The following is a 17,442-nucleotide window of genomic DNA, read 5'->3' on the forward strand; positions in this document are numbered from 1 at the left end:
TTCTGAAAAAACACACCTGTTGATACTTGTCTGGATCGTCAATGTATCCCATAATGATTCCAAGGCTTTTGATGACAGCTTCTCTTACCAAATCTGCCTTATCTTCCATTAACATCTGCTGCAACATGGAGAGAACCAAGGAACTACGGATTTCTTTCTGAAAATAACCAAGATGTATTTACTATTTATTTACTATTTATTTACACTAATGCAAAAAGGTATAAAAAATAATGACAAACACCCATGGGTTCAAAATCTAGATTAAACAGATCGTAACATTTTGCTGTATTTGCTTTGAATCTTTACTTTTCAAATCATAAAACATTAAATACATCCAAAATATTGTTCTCTCCAAATCTCTCCCACCACACTCTATCTCTAGAGTTAATAATATCTACCTTGAATTAAGTATTATTTCTCAACATGTTTTTATATACAGAACCAGCCAAAAAAATGTATACACACTTCAGGAAAAGAAAAAATAGCATGTGTTTTCAACAGATGGTGTTACCTTCATATGGAGGACTATACAGGATGTTGTATATCACAGAAAACTCTCTACACTGCCGGCCTAGAGAACTAAAAATGTATGTACAATTTGGGTGTGGTGATGTATGCCTATAATCGCAGCCTTTGGCAGGCTGAGGCAGGAAGATAGATTGCTGCCAAGTTCAAGGCTGGCCTGGGCTACATAGTAATTTCAAGGATAGCCTGAACCACAGAGAGACACTGTCTCAGAAAACAAATAAACTACAACAACAAGGAGACGGAGAAACAGGGGAGGGGTGGGAAGGAAAAAGAAAGAGAAAGAAAAGGAAGCATGGAAGGGAAGGAAGGAAAGACAAAGAAAGAAAGGAAAAGAGAGAGAGAGAAAGAGGAGGGAGGGAGAGAGAGAGACAGAGAGAGAGAGAGAGAGAGAGAGAGAGAGAGAGAGAGAGAGAGGAAATGCATTTACAGCAATCTCAATGACCAAGGTTACCCAAGAAGCAGTTCTCCATAATAAATGTCTGGACATTAATGGCCACCACTTTGAGCATTTCTTGTAATTGTAGAGTCCAAAAGTTACTTGTATTAATCTCATGATGTCTCAATAAATGTAGTAAAATAGTAATAGTGAGTAAGCTTCAGGTGGATGTTTACTTCACATTGATGTGGGCTGAAATTGTCATTCCTATGCTCTGTAAAGAGTCTCCTCAGCAGGTGTTACTCTAGTTCAGCCATGAGCACACAGAGAAATTAGTGAAGTTTAGAGATTTTGCTACTATCAATTACTAGATCCTCTGAAGAAACATTATAATTACTATTTGTGTTTTAGTAGCAGATGAGAAAAACTGACTTATTGAGAGCAAACAACGCTCATCTCAATCTTGGAACAATAATAGGAGCTCATATTCACATCTATTTATGACTTATCACAAGAGCAAGATATCAGTTTTCTTCTGGCGGATAAAAAATAAAATTTATTTATATATTTTTATCATGCCAGTTCCTGATGAAAGTATGAGAAACTAAGAACTCCAATCTACTGTTATCAGAACTATAAATCCATGCTATCTTGGTCAGGAGACAATTTAACACTGTTAAAATAAAAAGACGCAGCCAGGGATTTGGCTCAGTGGTTCTGCCACTGAGCACAGGGTCCCGAGTTTGATCCCTGGTACCAAAGAAATTAAAAAAAATAAATAAATAAAATAAAAATATGCAAATGTTGCAAGAAGCAAAATGTAGAGATACTAACAATATGAGAAACATTAAAAATGTACAGATGGGTAGCCAGGCATTTAGCTCAGTGGTTCTGCCACCTGCCCCAAGTGCAATTCTGCCACCTGCCCCCCAAGGGCAAGGTCCTGAGTTTGATATCCAGTACCAAAAAAAAAAAAAAGTACAGATAGGCACACAAGAATCTGTCAGTGTTATTTATATTCAGGCACTGTAGTAGAATATAGAAATTATATTTAATTAATTTGAGGTACAATTTTAGAAAAGATATAAAAATATAAGCTGGTATATGCATTAATGTTTATTTCCTACAAGTATAAATTAAAAAATTAATAATGTATACCCTTGGAAAGAATGGTTAGGGTCAGGATAGGGAAGCTTTTAGTTTTTGTTTACTTCTCTGCACTGTATGAATATTTATTTTTAACTAGGTAAATATATTCCTGCTTGGAGTAAGACTATGGACTATTCTTTCTTTTCAGCTCTCTGAATAAAAGAACATTCATCATATACATTGCTTTCTGAAAAGACAATCATTTTACTGTTGGCTTCTCATTCTTCACTAAAGAATATGAGATTAAGAGTAAATGCAACTAAACAACTTTGGTAATATTGTATAATTCCATTCTTGTAGCCTAATTTGATTAAGGAGGATCACAAGTCTAGTCTAGGCAATTTAGCAAGACCCTGTCTCAAAAAATGAAAAGAGCTGCGGATGTAGCTCTTGCAAAGGATATGAGTTCAAGCCACAGCACTGTAAGGAAAAACAAACAAACAAACAAACAAACAAAACCAGCCACAGACATATACATGAGGAAATGGGTGTAGCTGTATCCCAATAAAACTTTCTTTACAAAAACAGGCTGTGGGATAGGTTTGGTAGTCAGGTTGTAGTGTGTCAAGTATTTAAGTTAAAGTAATTGATGCTACCTCATTCCCTTCTAAGTCTTGCACCTTTCTAATAAGTGCCTACGAGTCCAGTGGTTCTCAATCTTTTGGTGGTACAAATCCCTTATTAATTTAAAAATTAATAAGCATCTTAAAGAACTTTGGGTAATATGTATACATAGTTATTCAATTAAACTAACAATACCCTGTCTCAAAACTTAAAAAGGGTTGGGGATATAGCTCAATGTTAAAGCCCTGAGTTCAATTTCTAGTATCTCAAAAAGAATATTATTTAAAAATATCAACAAGCTCATTAAATGTTTAATAAGTAATATTTTTATAAAAATATCTATTTATAGAAGAATTCTGTTCTACTTTATTCCATGTTTAACTTAAAAGACATTGTTCTGCATTCCATTTATTGATACAGTTTTGAGGTATTTAAGGAAAATCTGACCTCATGGAAAAAGTATAATGAAAAAGGAGCATTTTAATAGCTTTTTCAAATAAAAACATGGTTCACAGTTAATAAGCACTTAAAATTTGATATATTAAATTCCACTGGTACATCTTAGATTTTTTTTTCTTTTTTGAGAGTTTCACTAAGTAGTTCAGGCTGCTCTTGAACTCTTATGTAGCCCAAGTTAGCCTCAAACTCACAGTGATCCTTCTGCCTCAGCCCTCCCAAGTGCTGAGATTACAGGTGTGTGCCACCATGGTTGGAAAAATCAGTGTTGTTTTCTGTTTGTTTGTTTTTTTCTATCTTGCATTCTTCATTTGGGAAAAAAGTCAGAGATGTTTTTTCAACACTGATACTTTATATCATTTTAAAAATCCACTGATTTCATCATAAAGAAGTCTTTATGTATTTAGAAGATTTTAAGCTTACAGTAGCAGATACTAGAACTCACTTAAAAGCTCTAATTTTATAACTGCCAACAAACCCTGCTTTTTTGTTTTCCTTGAAGTGACAGGGGAAATAAGGAAGAATAGAATGCCTGCCATAAACCACTGTACGAAAAATCACAACTTGATTGTCAGTGGTTCTGTCAAGCAAAATTGATTTTCCATGAAAAAAGTGGCTAGTTTAGCTAGTATCTGTATAACAACTGTGTAAGTGCTTTTCCTGCAAATAGCAAAGATGCAAGGGCCAAAATTTAGTAAAATTAATAATTTCACTGATTCAAAAAGCTCCTTTTAAAAAATAAAATTGGCTTGTTATGCAATGGTAGTAAAGAATTTAATCATATTAAGTCTCATTTAGGGAACCATTTCTCTGATTAGTCTAATGAATGAGCATTTTTATTCATCATGGTTTTGTACCAACATTTCAAATGTGAACATAATGGCATAGACAAAGAACATCTTATTATAAAAAGTTTTCACCTCATCAACCTCTTGGAAAGGATCTCAAGAAACGATGCAGGTTCCTCAGACCACTGAGAACTGTCTATATATATATATATATATATATGCAAAAATAATGGTAATATACTTAGTGGCCTGCAATACAATAATGCACTAATGTGAGCCCTTTCTTTCTTGGCTCATTTCTTTCCCTTATTAAAACAGCATACCTAAGAGATTTTTAATTACAAAATATGACATTTAAAAAAGCCTCCTCTACTATTAGAAAAAATGCTCTAAGGAAAATAAATGACAATTCTTACAGGAAGGTAAGGTGCCAATGCTCCACAGGATTCTGCCACAAGTAGTCGTCTTTCTGGGTATTTGTGATTAATCTAGAGTTAAAAAAAAAAAAATCAAGCATAAAAACATATCCCCTCTTCTTCCAACACAATTACTTGTCACCACAAATCCTGCTATGAATGCAATAAAGCTTCTTCCTTTTCCATTTTTGGGACTCCCTGTGTGGCTATACCTAGACCAAGAATAAGGGAAATCAAGAGAGTTTAAATATGACACAGGTATCAAATATTAAAGGGGGAAAAGAAAAAAGGGAAAGCTAAGATGAAAATTTGGCAAAAAGTATCTAGATCTTATGTGCTTTCCTAGGATTAGGCTTTCTCTAGGATGTCAGGAGAAATCAGGACTTAACTCCTACCAATAGTAGCATATTTTTTAATTTGGGAAATCTGGCTTCTAGACCTTAATAGATATAGTCACTATGTCCCAGTCATCTCTTTTACCTAAACTTTAGAAATAAGTTAATCAATGATTTAATCAGCTTAACTTGAAATTTGCTTTTCTTTTTAAAGTAAGACTTCATTCCTGTTTGCGTATGTGAAATGATGGTGTTTTGCTATTGTGATGACTACACTGAACCATAACAAAAAAATAACAAAAAAGGTGACACATACTGGGCTTTGTTCCCATATGTCTTCTTCATAGAATATAAATCTTTCTTTGACTGGAAAGGAAGTATATCTGTTCTCATATTTCCATATGAAAAGGTGACATAATTCAATAATGTATTGGATGCCTAAAATTAAGAAAAGAAATTATATAGTAATCTATTGGGCAACAAACTAGAGTTAGGTGGATAGACAGATCTCTGATATCCACATTTATTCAAGTTGTAAAAGGGGTGGGCAATAGAGATGTTTATAACTGATATCTCTGAATTAAATTTAATCCTAATACAGTCATCTTAAAAGCAAAATGCTTTGAATATCAAAGTATGGTACATATAAAGTATCATTTTGTTTTTCCTTAGTTTAGGTTCAAAAGGTCTCAAAATTAAATGAACATACAAAAATCAATTATATTTCTATACAACAGGAATAAACAAACTGAAAATAAAATTAAGAAAACAATTCTCTTTACCATAAAAACATAAAATGGAATAAAACACTTAGGAATGGATAAAACAGAAGTAGTAGAAAACTTATATTCTGAAAAGTACAACCATTGTTGAAAGAAGTTTTAAAAGACATAAATGGAAAGACAATCTAAATTCACAGACTGGAAGGCTTACTATGATTAGGATGGAAATACTTTCCAGATGAATCTATAGATTCAACGCATTATTTATTAAAATTCCAGCATTTTCTTTATAGAAATTGACAAGCTGATTCTAAAATTATATGGAAATCCATGGCAACCATATAACTAAAACAATCTTGACAGAGAAAAACTGCATTCAGTGGGTTGTTTGTTTTGGGAATGATAATATTTTAAAATGGATTCAAGTGACGGAAATACAACTCTGAATAAACGGAGTCCACTGAATTATATACTTTAAATGAGCAATCTGTATGTTATTTGAATAAAGAAAAGGTAAAAAAGTATAAAAAATTAATATACACCTAAATATATGTAGAATTGTAAATTCAAAGTTCTTTACATCCTATCCAAGTTAATTTCAACTTTAAGCATCCTATATTAGTATGCACTGTAATATATGTAATATGTATGGCACTGTCAGAAGTAACTATTACTCTATGCACTGTTAACTTTACATACTGAATCTAGTGGCTCCAATATATTTTTAATAAAAAATGAATGCCCAAAGCAATTAGGGCTAGAATTCTAAATGACTACACATTAGTGATATTCTAGAGACCAATATTTTAAGATAAATGACTCTGCTATTATAAATAAAGCTTTTAATTTGTCTTCAACTTTAAGCATCCTATATTAGTATGCACTGTAATATATGTAATATGTATGGCACTGTCAGAAGTAACTATTACTCTATGCACTGTTAACTTTACATACTGAATCTAGTGGCTCCAATATATTTTTAATAAAAAATGAATGCCCAAAGCAATTAGGGCTAGAATTCTAAATGACTACACATTAGTGATATTCTAGAGACCAATATTTTAAGATAAATGACTCTGCTATTATAAATAAAGCTTTTAATTTGTCTTCAACTTTAAGCATCCTATATTAGTATGCACTGTAATATATGTAATATGTATGGCACTGTCAGAAGTAACTATTACTCTATGCACTGTTAACTTTACATACTGAATCTAGTGGCTCCAATATATTTTTAATAAAAAATGAATGCCCAAAGCAATTAGGGCTAGAATTCTAAATGACTACACATTAGTGATATTCTAGAGACCAATATTTTAAGATAAATGACTCTGCTATTATAAATAAAGCTTTTAATTTGTCTTCAACTTTAAGCATCCTATATTAGTATGCACTGTAATATATGTAATATGTATGGCACTGTCAGAAGTAACTATTACTCTATGCACTGTTAACTTTACATACTGAATCTAGTGGCTCCAATATATTTTTAATAAAAAATGAATGCCCAAAGCAATTAGGGCTAGAATTCTAAATGACTACACATTAGTGATATTCTAGAGACCAATATTTTAAGATAAATGACTCTGCTATTATAAATAAAGCTTTTAATTTGTCTTCATAAGTGAAAACCCCATCTTTTAAAAGCAGAAAAATAACAAGTTACATGACTCAAACCTTAAACCTAGAAAGACAATAATTCTGAGTTCTGCAGAAGACTACAAAATTCAATATATCATTAAAAGTACTATTAGTAAAATAATGAATTGAATTTTAAGTACAGAAACCTCCCACATCAATGACTTATACTTTAGACACCACATATCTCTAACATACACTAGTATACAGTACATATTTCTGTTTACATGTACACAACTTGCTCTTCCTAGAATGCATCAAGGACATGCCCACCTTAGTGCATTTGTACCTCGTGTACCTTACTTCATTCAAATTCCTTAAACGTGCTTTCCTGAGACATTCCTTCTCTCGCTATCTTTTTTGGAAGAGCATTATTCATCCCCTCGTCTGCTTAATTTTTCATCCTAACATATATTAATATGCATATCACAGCCTATCATGTCTGTGTTTACTCTTATAATCTGACTAGGAGGTATCTGTCTTTTGTTCATCACTGTATTACTAAATGACTATACCAGTACTTGGCACTGGAATTAGTGTTTCATGAGTATTTGTTGAACGAATAAAGCAAAGCACCTCAGCAGTCTGAAGCAATATTAAATCACTATTCTAAAACTAGTAGCATAATTTGCAACCTATACATTTGCTAATATAACTGAAAAAAGAAAACATAAGTTATAATAGCTAAGGGAACACCCAGTAGGGTTAATTTACCTGTTCCCAACATTGTGGTAAAAGTTCAGCTTCCACACGTGTGGGTCCAACATGACGTGCAAATGCCACACAACCTGTCAGTATCATTTGCCTGAAAAATAATACAAGAAACAAAGACTTGTATTTGCATTAGAAAGCACTATTGGAACAAGGGTTAAAAAGAGTTAACCCTAGGCATCACTCATTGCTATTTCTCAATATATTAACCATAAAATGACCCAATATGTCTTTATTGTATATTGTAGCAGCTTCTCACTCACTGCAATTCTTTTTTTTTTATTTTGGTGCTAGGGACTGAACCCATGGTCTTATGCTACCACTGAGTTACACTCCCACCTCAGTCTTTATAATATTTATCTACACAAGTCTCTTTTATATTTATATTATTCCATGTCAGTTTTTCATATTTTGCTATTTTTAATTTCCTTCTACTTTTTGAGAGCAAATAAATATAAAAGGAAAATGGATAAGAAATTTCTAAGCTAGTTTAGCTGTCTGCTTCCTCATGAAAATTTTTTAATCTGATCAGTTTTTGCCCCTAAAATGTACACATATTTTATGCATATATGTGTGTGTGTGTATGTGTGTTTCATAATTTTAATTACTCAATTTTCTTAAAATTTTAAGCATTTCAAAGACTTATTAAATATATACACTTATACAAAACTTCAAATTATCAGTTACCAACATTATACTAAAGACATAAACTTTAATAGGAAAAACTATTGGATCCCTTAAAGCAAATTTAACAGAGTTAAGATTTAATATTCTACAAATGCAGTTCAAAACAAAAGATCAGATGGCTTACAAATTATTAATAGTATTGGAAAGTTTCCTATGGTAGTAAAAATAAGATTATTTGATTAGTAAATAATTCAGGTGTCAATTCAAAGAACTGGCAAAAATGCCATTACTGAGCATAAAGTTAAAAACTTCTCAAGATGCTACAGAAGAACCTATGATTCATGAAGGAAAAGTAACTTATTACATGCTCACTTAAAATTTTTGTTTTGTTCATATTGTTTATATTATATAGAGTATGATTAATTGATAAGTGTATTTTACTAATGTGTCGTATTTCTGTAAAATGAAAGTGGATTTAATGGTGTACACAAATGCCTAATTTCTAATTTACCTCGACCTGAAGCAAATCTAACAGGTACTTTCTACCACCAGGTGGCAGTTATCAAATTACATGCAGTCTATGAAAACTGGCTCTAAAATATGGATTACTGCCTTGAAAACCTAAACTAAACATGCAATAAACGGTATTTCATTATTAAGTTATCCAGATAAAGAATGTATTTTTCTAGGAGAAAATAAAATACTAATTTCCCTAAATAGTACTATTATAGAGAGGCAAGTTAGGCAGAAGACAAAAGGAGCTAGAGAGGCACTGGGTCCAAGGTAGGAGAGGCAGGACGGCCAGATCTTGGTCAGATAAGCAGGAATCTGAGGTTAAGAGATAACACGGTAAGAAAGAGGTAGACAATTAACTTCAAGGATCTAACAATCCACGTGATGGATAGCTACTATGACAACTTCTGCTCCTAATTATATCTGAAAAATATTTTTTCTTTACTTTGTTCTTTTAATGAACTGCTTTGGACAGGACAGAGGCCAAGAGAAACTTGCAGATGTAAGCTGCCTAGGTGCTTCAACTCCTCATAGGGCCATTTCTACTTTAAGTAAGCTTATTTAGTTTTATAAGTTGATCTTAGTTTGACTGAGTTGTCTGAACCCTGGTCATTATTTGGTATAAAAAATTAGACAAGGGACTCCCCTGGCAACCCACATTTGGCCCCTCCCAATCACTGGGAGCTATTCCTCTCTCCTAAATAAACACTCCTCTTTACTCTGTCCTCAAATTCAATCTTTACAGACCCAGATTACGCTGTTATAGTATCACCAAATTGTCCTAGAATATTTTCAGATGGAAACAAATGGTACTAATATAGTGATTTAATTTCCCTTATTTCTACTTAATTAGGCTGTAAAGGCTGCTGGTATAGATCAACTTTGGCTGGAAAGCCCTCTTGCTCTTAGGTGTATATATATATATGTATATATATGGGCAGGAAGAGAAATTTATTATACAAGACTCTTTGTGTGTACGCTCATAGTTGAGGAGTTCCTTGTATTTTAATTTTGAGCTTGATTTGTCTAATGGTTCACTAATTTATGATTTTCCAACACTCTCAGAAGAAATGAAAACTATAAATCAGAAAACCAAATACTAAAACTACATAAAGCTACCAAATCATAAAGTATAATTCTATTTTTTACAACGTATAAGCCAAAATAAAATTTTTATTAAGATAAAAATAACACAAGAAAACATTCAACTGCATTATTTTGTCTAACTGGTGCTTAGTCCACTTATCCACCCACCAGAACAATTTCAAGCCCACAGCTGTAACTGGATGGTGGAGTGCCCAGTGTTCCTTTCCAGGATCTTGTCCTGTTCAAAGAACTGGATGGGACAAGTGATGAATGGAAAGGTTAACATTTATTGAAGGTGTAAGAAAAAGTACAAATGATAAAGATGTGGAAAGAGGAGAAAAAAGAAGTGAACTCTGAAGAAGAGAGAAAATATGCTCTGCATGCACAGCGAGTCATTGCAAGAGTAAGACAGTGGCGAAAAGGTCAGCAGTTGCCATCTTTTATATCCTTTTTCTGACATCAGATCCAGGCCATCCCATGCAGGGGCTCTGAAGCTGTTCTGTGCATATATCCAGGTCGAGATCTGATGGGTCTCTGTGACTGACAGGTCACGTCTGACTGTCATGCCAATTTGCCATGCCCTGATCTTCTCCCTCACAGTTGTATAGCTACTCTTTTTTGTTTTTTGTTTTTTGTTTTTTAGTACCGGGGATCAAACTCAGGACCACAAGCTTGCAAGGCGGATGGTGGACCACTGGGCTAAATCCCCAGCCTATAGCTACTCCTAATAATTAAAAATTTTGACTCTCCGAGGTAGAGACAGATGTTTATCATCATTGTTTGGTCAAAATGTATTCTCTTTTCTTAGGAATCACATTGATCTCCGCCCTCACTCCGGTATCTTCGATTATTCTACACAACTATTTTCCTTTAAGATTACATTTCTTTTCGTTCCTTTCTCTTGTTTTTTAAAAGCCATGATGAATTCATATATTTATTTTGTGTGTGTGTGTGTGTGTTATGGGGGATTGAATCTAGGGCCTCCTGAATGCTTGGCAACTACTCTACCATTAAGCTACATCTCCAACCCCTAATATTTACTTCTTTTTTAGGATACCAAACAATGTTTCTTAATCTCTCTAAAAAAACTATTCAGTATGGACAATATATCTAAAAGGGCACCTTGATTTAGTATAATTATCATATGTTTTATGTGTTTTTTAGCCTAGTAGACTGATTCTTTATATGTAATTAACTTCATAATGACATACAATAAATAAATGAATCTGATGCTAGCAACATAAAGAGGTAGAGTGAAGGGGAAAAAGAGTTGAGATATATTGTATACATGTACCAATTCCCTACAATGAATGCAATCATTATGTACTGCAAATATATACTAATAAAAATTTTAAAAATATTTCTCTCAGGTAATATATCATTTTTCAACATATACTTTCTGAATTCCTGTTATTTTCACTGTATAATGCAAGTTGTTTTTTAGGGTTTTTTTTGGCTACAGGGTAGGCTTAAACTATGTAACCCTGGCTGAACTGAAATTTGGACTCTTCTAGCCTGAGTGCTAGGATTACAGGCATACACCACACCATGCTTGGCTTATTTAGTGGAATTTTTGAGGCTCATGTTACTTCTGTTTTTTTGTTTACTAAATTAATCTAGGTCCAGTTTGAGAGGAAGGGAAAAACTACAATCAAAAGCTTCACTCCTATTTTAGGTATATCACAGAAATAATTTAATGAGAGTGTGTTGAATCTAAGTTTGTTTTTCTTAGTATCCAGGACTCTGGACGATGATGAGAATTTATCTTATAAAAGTTGTGAGAAGGCTGGATATTTAACCAACTATAGTATATGAAAAATTAACAACCGCTCTGTACTTCTAGGGTAATTTCTTACAAAGATTAGAATGGCTTATAGGATTTTACAAAGAAAGATATCACTTGTCCATTTCCTTCTACAGTATTTCTTATTTACTGGGAATATTATTCTCAGTAGACCAGTGGTGGTGAACCTATGGAACACCTGCCTAGATTTCCAAAAGGTCTGCCATCATTGGACTAGATGACAAACTCTTGACAGGAGACTAGGAGTCCATAACTAATCAGCTGCCTTATACAAAATTATGGCTATCTTAGTGTCTCCTACTTTTTAGCCAAATGAAACACCTTTTCTTTAGAGTGAAAACTATAGGAGTCTTAGATTGGTCTTCCTAATCCAGCTTCATTGAGTGACATTAGAGTAACAGAAAAATATCCCGGTGCTTTAAATAGCTGATTGTTAAATTTCTTTTTCACAAATGCTTTGTGCAATCTATGACCATACCACCCTGAACACACCCAATTTCATCTGATCTCAGAAGCTAAGCAGGGTTGGGCCTGGTTAGTACTTGGATGGGAGACAAATGCTTTGTACATACATCTTAGTTTTTCTTTTCTATGTCTTCATAGTACAGTTACAATAAGATACAGTTACAATAAAAGTTACAAATTGGGAAGGAAACATCAAGAGATGTCAACCTATTACTTGTCTTTTTCTTAGCAAGATTAAAAAAAACTTACTTTCTGTCAAGATCATGTCATTATAAGAAAACCTTAAGAAGTATGTTAGAATTTAACAAGGTTTTCTTTGCTCTCATAGGTCTTAATAATCACTGAAAACAGCTGAGACTGTAGGCAGGTAAGGTCATGCTTCTCTAAAAATCTGTCTCTTTCCCTCACAGAGATTATGTTTTAATCTGGAAAATAGTAAAATGACTCAAGGGTAACTGGTCACGCATAATGATTTGTTATGCCACTAGCTATGGCCTGTTGCACTTGGAGGGCAAAGGAAGAGTTATTTTATAGCAAATATATAATTTACCTATGCCATCTAAGGCTCCTGTTAGGACTTTCATGATACTTGCTCCCTCTCCCTTATAGTGACAGCTGGAATATAAACTTTACCAGGAGACTTTTCTCTACTAGAAATAAAACACATCAGAATTTTCAGATCAAAATGAACTATCCCACAATTTTCAGGGGAGATTGTATTATAATTTTAAAAGAGACAAAAGTTTGAGGTACATGTAGTGGTGCATACCTATAATCCCAGCTATCTGAGAAGCTGAGGCAGGACGCTGGCAAGTTTTACGCCAGCCTGTGTAATTAGGAGAAACTTTTTGTCTCAAAACAAAATAAGAAGGGCTGAGGATGTATTTCAGTGTTAATGTGGTGGCTTAGCATACATGAGACCCTAGCAGTGCACACGCAAGCACACACACACACAAAGAGGAAAAAGTGTACAAAAACTTAATATAATTTTAATGTGAATTAGTTCTCAAAAATACAAGCTAACTTAAATAATATCTTTTAATACTTATGTTTGTCTAGTGACCATGAGAAGCAATCAATATTTCAAGAAGTTATAGAATCCCCTTTTAAAGTTTTAAAGAATGAAAATTGTCAGTAATTATTATTATTATTATTTTTTTTTTTGGTACCGGGGATTGAACTCGGGTCCTTGCACTTGTAAGGCAGGCCACCGAACCACTGAGCTAAATCCCCAGCCCTGTCAGTAATTATAGCAGAAAATAAGGACTTTAATCTTATGATTTACACATACTTTTTACTTTTTTTTTTTTGAGACAGGTCTAAGTTCAGGCCTTGTACTCACTATGTATCATAGGCTGGCTTAGGCGATTTTTGTGCCTCAACAGAAAGTGCTGGCATTATAGGCATGCACAACCATGTCTCCAGCACATACTTTTAAAAAGCTGATTTGAATTTTCTTTTTTTACTGACCACAGGCTAACTTTCTTGGAGTGATTATCCATTTTTTATAGTAAATTCTAGGTTCCCTTAAAAAACAAAGTGGGGGAAGGAAAAGGCTTCAAATGCATTTATTATTTGGACACATTTTCTATGATTAGAGTAATTCCAAGATGGCAAGAACTCCAGTGCTATTAAAATTGATACTGAGAAGGAAAAGAGCATTTAGGTTACAAGCTAATCTTGGTGTCAAATTAGAAAAATCAGTAAGTTGACTTGTATTTATTTTCCAAAGAAGTAATCATACCCACCTTTGCTCATCATCTGGCCTCTTGATCAAATTGAAAAGTATGTGGAGAAGCTGATCTCTCTCTTTAGGCTCAGGATGTAGGCATGCTGTACACAATATGAGGGGAATCAACTCCTAAAGAAAGATGAGGGTATAAAAAGTTTAAATAAAAATATACTGCAGAATATTCTTTTCTCCCCCCAGAGTATTCTTAAATGGACATTTAAGTCTTCAAAATACCAAAAAGCAAATATTAATTTTTTAAGGTTGACAATAATAAATGAAGACATTAAAATATCCACGTTGGTTTTATAGAAAGTGAAAATCACTATGATGAAACTTCTTTAAGGTTTAACTAACCTTTTTTTTTGTTGTTTTTTAAAAATCCAGTATTTCTCAAGGGTCCACTAGCTTTTTATACTAAATATTGTAATATCCCATAATTTGCCAAGATGATACATAATTTTAATTCTAAAAGTTTTAATAAAACAAAACTTCTAGAAGTTCACTGTATTTTGAAACTTAAAAAAAAAAACCAAAAAAAAATTAACTCTTCCCACATATACAAGGACTATAATCTAATAATTTTGTACCTTACACACCTAACTCAGTGAAAAACATAAAAGACTATTTCTGGGAGGTAGCTCTACGGTCAGGCAGCGCTTGCCTAGGGATTGATACCCAGAGCGGCAAAAAATAGAGGCCAGTTCCACAGGGGCTCAATATACAATCTCAGAACTCTCTGATGTTAAATTTAAATATTTAATGTCATTTGGTTCACTCAACATGCAGAGTTAAATTCAACATTTTGTAAGAGTAATAGTCAAAAGTTTATTTCTCTTTCAAAGAAATACTTTAAAGTAATTAAAGTTGTTCCACACTTTAAAGACAAATTTCTTACACAATATACTGTATATATTATGTCTTATATTTTGGAGTGGATTTTCAAAGCTAACGAGGATAAAAAGTCCAAAAGCATACAATATTTTAGAGAAATCTTCTAAACTACAAAAACAGTATTTTGCAAGATTTTTTTTTTAAAAAATCACTAGGATATAAAAATAAGGAAAGAATGATCATGCCTCTTCTCTTTTCTGTGTACCTCAATATTCACCAAAAAGTGTTAACAGAATTAAATAAGAATTACTATGTAATAATGCATGGTTATCCATAATAAAATCTGAAGAAAATGATCAGAAATTTATATTTAAGAAAAATATTTTTCATTTTGAAGATGCTTTCTTTGACAGAGATGATACAACTTTTGGAATTGAGACTGGATTTTAAAAACATGACCAGAACTATCCTTCCATTATTTCTAAAATATATTATGTTAAAATTATAATTATCTGGAATACATTTTAAATTTGAAAGTAAAAAGATGTAGATAAGAGGAGCTACAAATAATTTAAGGAGTAAAGAATTTAAAACATTTAGTTCGATCCTTGCTACCAAAAAAACAAAAAAAAATTTATTCTGTCATTTTCAATCTCCCTATAAGGAAGCTTCTGTACCTTCTAAAATAGACAACAACTGAAAAGCAAAAGGAATAAATAATTTTGTACTGAGAACAGGAGACAAGAGAGTATGTATGAATTCTATATGGTTAACTAATATTTTCACAACATGCTTACTATAATGCTTGGTGAATCATTTTTTATTTTGTAGGAGAGAATAAGTGAGCTTTATAAAATATTACATATCTTATCTTATTTGGAAGTTTATGAATATTAGGGCCAAGCACGATGGTGTGCACATATTATCCCAGCCTGGGCAAGTTAGTAAGAGCCTGTCTCAAAATAAAAAAAGAGAATTTGGGATACAGTTCAGGGCAAAGCCCATGTGTTCAGTACCCAGAACCAGAAAAAAACATTAATAGAGTAGAAGACCATTAATATCAAAGATTGTTCTAATTCTTAGTTGACTGCATTTAGGCTGTTGAAAGACAGTGACACTAATGAGAGGACTAAGATACTGCATCATCACAGTACTCTACAGAGCGTAGAACTTTAAGGACAAAAAGAAGCTATTCTGGAAACACCAACAAAAGGAGAAACTATGCTAATGACTGAAAGCCAAGAAAGGCTCTGAAAGTTTTACTTATACAGTACTCCATATCAGATCTTTCTCTCTGAAGGATTTTCTTGCTTCCTCATAATCCCTCTTCCTGCTTTCCTACTGTCTATACATATATATATATATATATATATATATATATACTATTATCCTATTTTTTCACATTCTCTCCTTAGTCTATTACTCTTTAAAGATAAAGTTAGAAAATGAAGGTAAGATACCTGGTAAAACTGCAAACACACAGTTTAAACTATAAATGCTCTGAAAGTTTTACTTATACAGTACTCCATATCAGATCTTTCTCTCTGAAGGATTTTCTTGCTTCCTCATAATCCCTCTTCCTGCTTTCCTACTGTCTATACATATATATATATATATATATATATATATATACTATTATCCTATTTTTTCACATTCTCTCCTTAGTCTATTACTCTTTAAAGATAAAGTTAGAAAATGAAGGTAAGATACCTGGTAAAACTGCAAACACACAGTTTAAACTATAAAGTGCAATCTTTACCTCTTTTTATCAAAAAAAAAAAAAAAAACCCAAAAAACCCAAAAAAACCCAAGCATAACATAGTAACTATGTTGCTGTTCTTTCTTTATGCTTTTTTTTTTTTTAAATGAGACTACATGGCACTTTATCAAGGGAAAAGTTTATATCCTGCACTCATAGCGAGAATCTTGCAACTGCAATATGGCTATAAATGTGCCAAACAGCAATATGGCTATAAATGGACTGGACCAGGAACTTGAAGAGATCCTGTCTCAGTTTTATTCCTTAGAATCTAAGTGTCTAAGGAAAGTAAAAAATTTCTCTTTTAATTTCAAGTGAAACATGTAAGAATAAAGATTTGTGCAGAAATGAATACTTTACATATTTTTGCAATTCCCTACTGCTATGAAGTTTTTCTTACCAGACCAAAGATAGTCTCAAAAAGCCTCAACAGCCAGGTGTGTTGGCTCACACCTGTAATTCCAGCATTCGGGAGGCTGAGGTAGGAGGATCACTGCAAGTTCGAGACCAGCCTGGGCTACATAGTGAGTTTCAGGTCAGTCTCAACTATATAGTGAGACCCTGTCTCAAAAAACAAAACAGAACAAAACAAAAGCCTCAACACAGCACTTGACAAATCACTTCTCAACACAGTAGCCATTACCAATCAATTCAAAGTAACACATAAGAGGAAAAGCATTTGTCAATCTGTGTCCTCCTGAACTCTGTAATTTGTGAATTCAGGGCTTTGAAGGAAAACACGTTTCATTCTTCTTAAGCACAGTTAGTAATAATTTCTATTACCATTTGCTTTCTTCTCTTACTGGAAAAATCAACACCATATAGTAGGTCACTGCTGAAAATCTTTGGTTGATACTCCATACCACTGAGAATTGAATATGCTCTAGCACATCAAGGCTAGTTTAAAACTGAAAGTTAAAAATTGGTATGTCAACTCTGTCA

At 32.9% G+C, this 17,442-nt stretch overlaps 1 protein-coding gene across 12 annotated transcripts in view; it reads right to left on the bottom strand.

Moving 5' to 3' along the window:
* Positions 1–17,442, bottom strand: part of Relch (RAB11 binding and LisH domain, coiled-coil and HEAT repeat containing) — a 114,691-nt gene that overhangs the window by 49,096 nt on the left and 48,153 nt on the right. For all 12 annotated transcript variants that reach the window (XM_010644870.2, XM_033757375.1, XM_010644873.2 and 9 more), the window contains 4 exons: positions 13,927–14,039; positions 7,687–7,777; positions 4,278–4,349; positions 17–157 (listed from right to left, as the gene is read on the bottom strand). In XM_010644870.2, coding sequence (XP_010643172.1) covers positions 17–157; positions 4,278–4,349; positions 7,687–7,777; positions 13,927–14,039 — 417 coding nt within the window. The remainder of the gene's footprint in view (positions 1–16; positions 158–4,277; positions 4,350–7,686; positions 7,778–13,926; positions 14,040–17,442) is intronic.

Source organism: Fukomys damarensis, unplaced genomic scaffold (assembly GCF_012274545.1).
Source record: "Fukomys damarensis isolate Sample0158 unplaced genomic scaffold, DMR_v1.0_HiC HiC_scaffold_30, whole genome shotgun sequence".
NCBI lineage: Eukaryota > Metazoa > Chordata > Mammalia > Rodentia > Bathyergidae > Fukomys > Fukomys damarensis.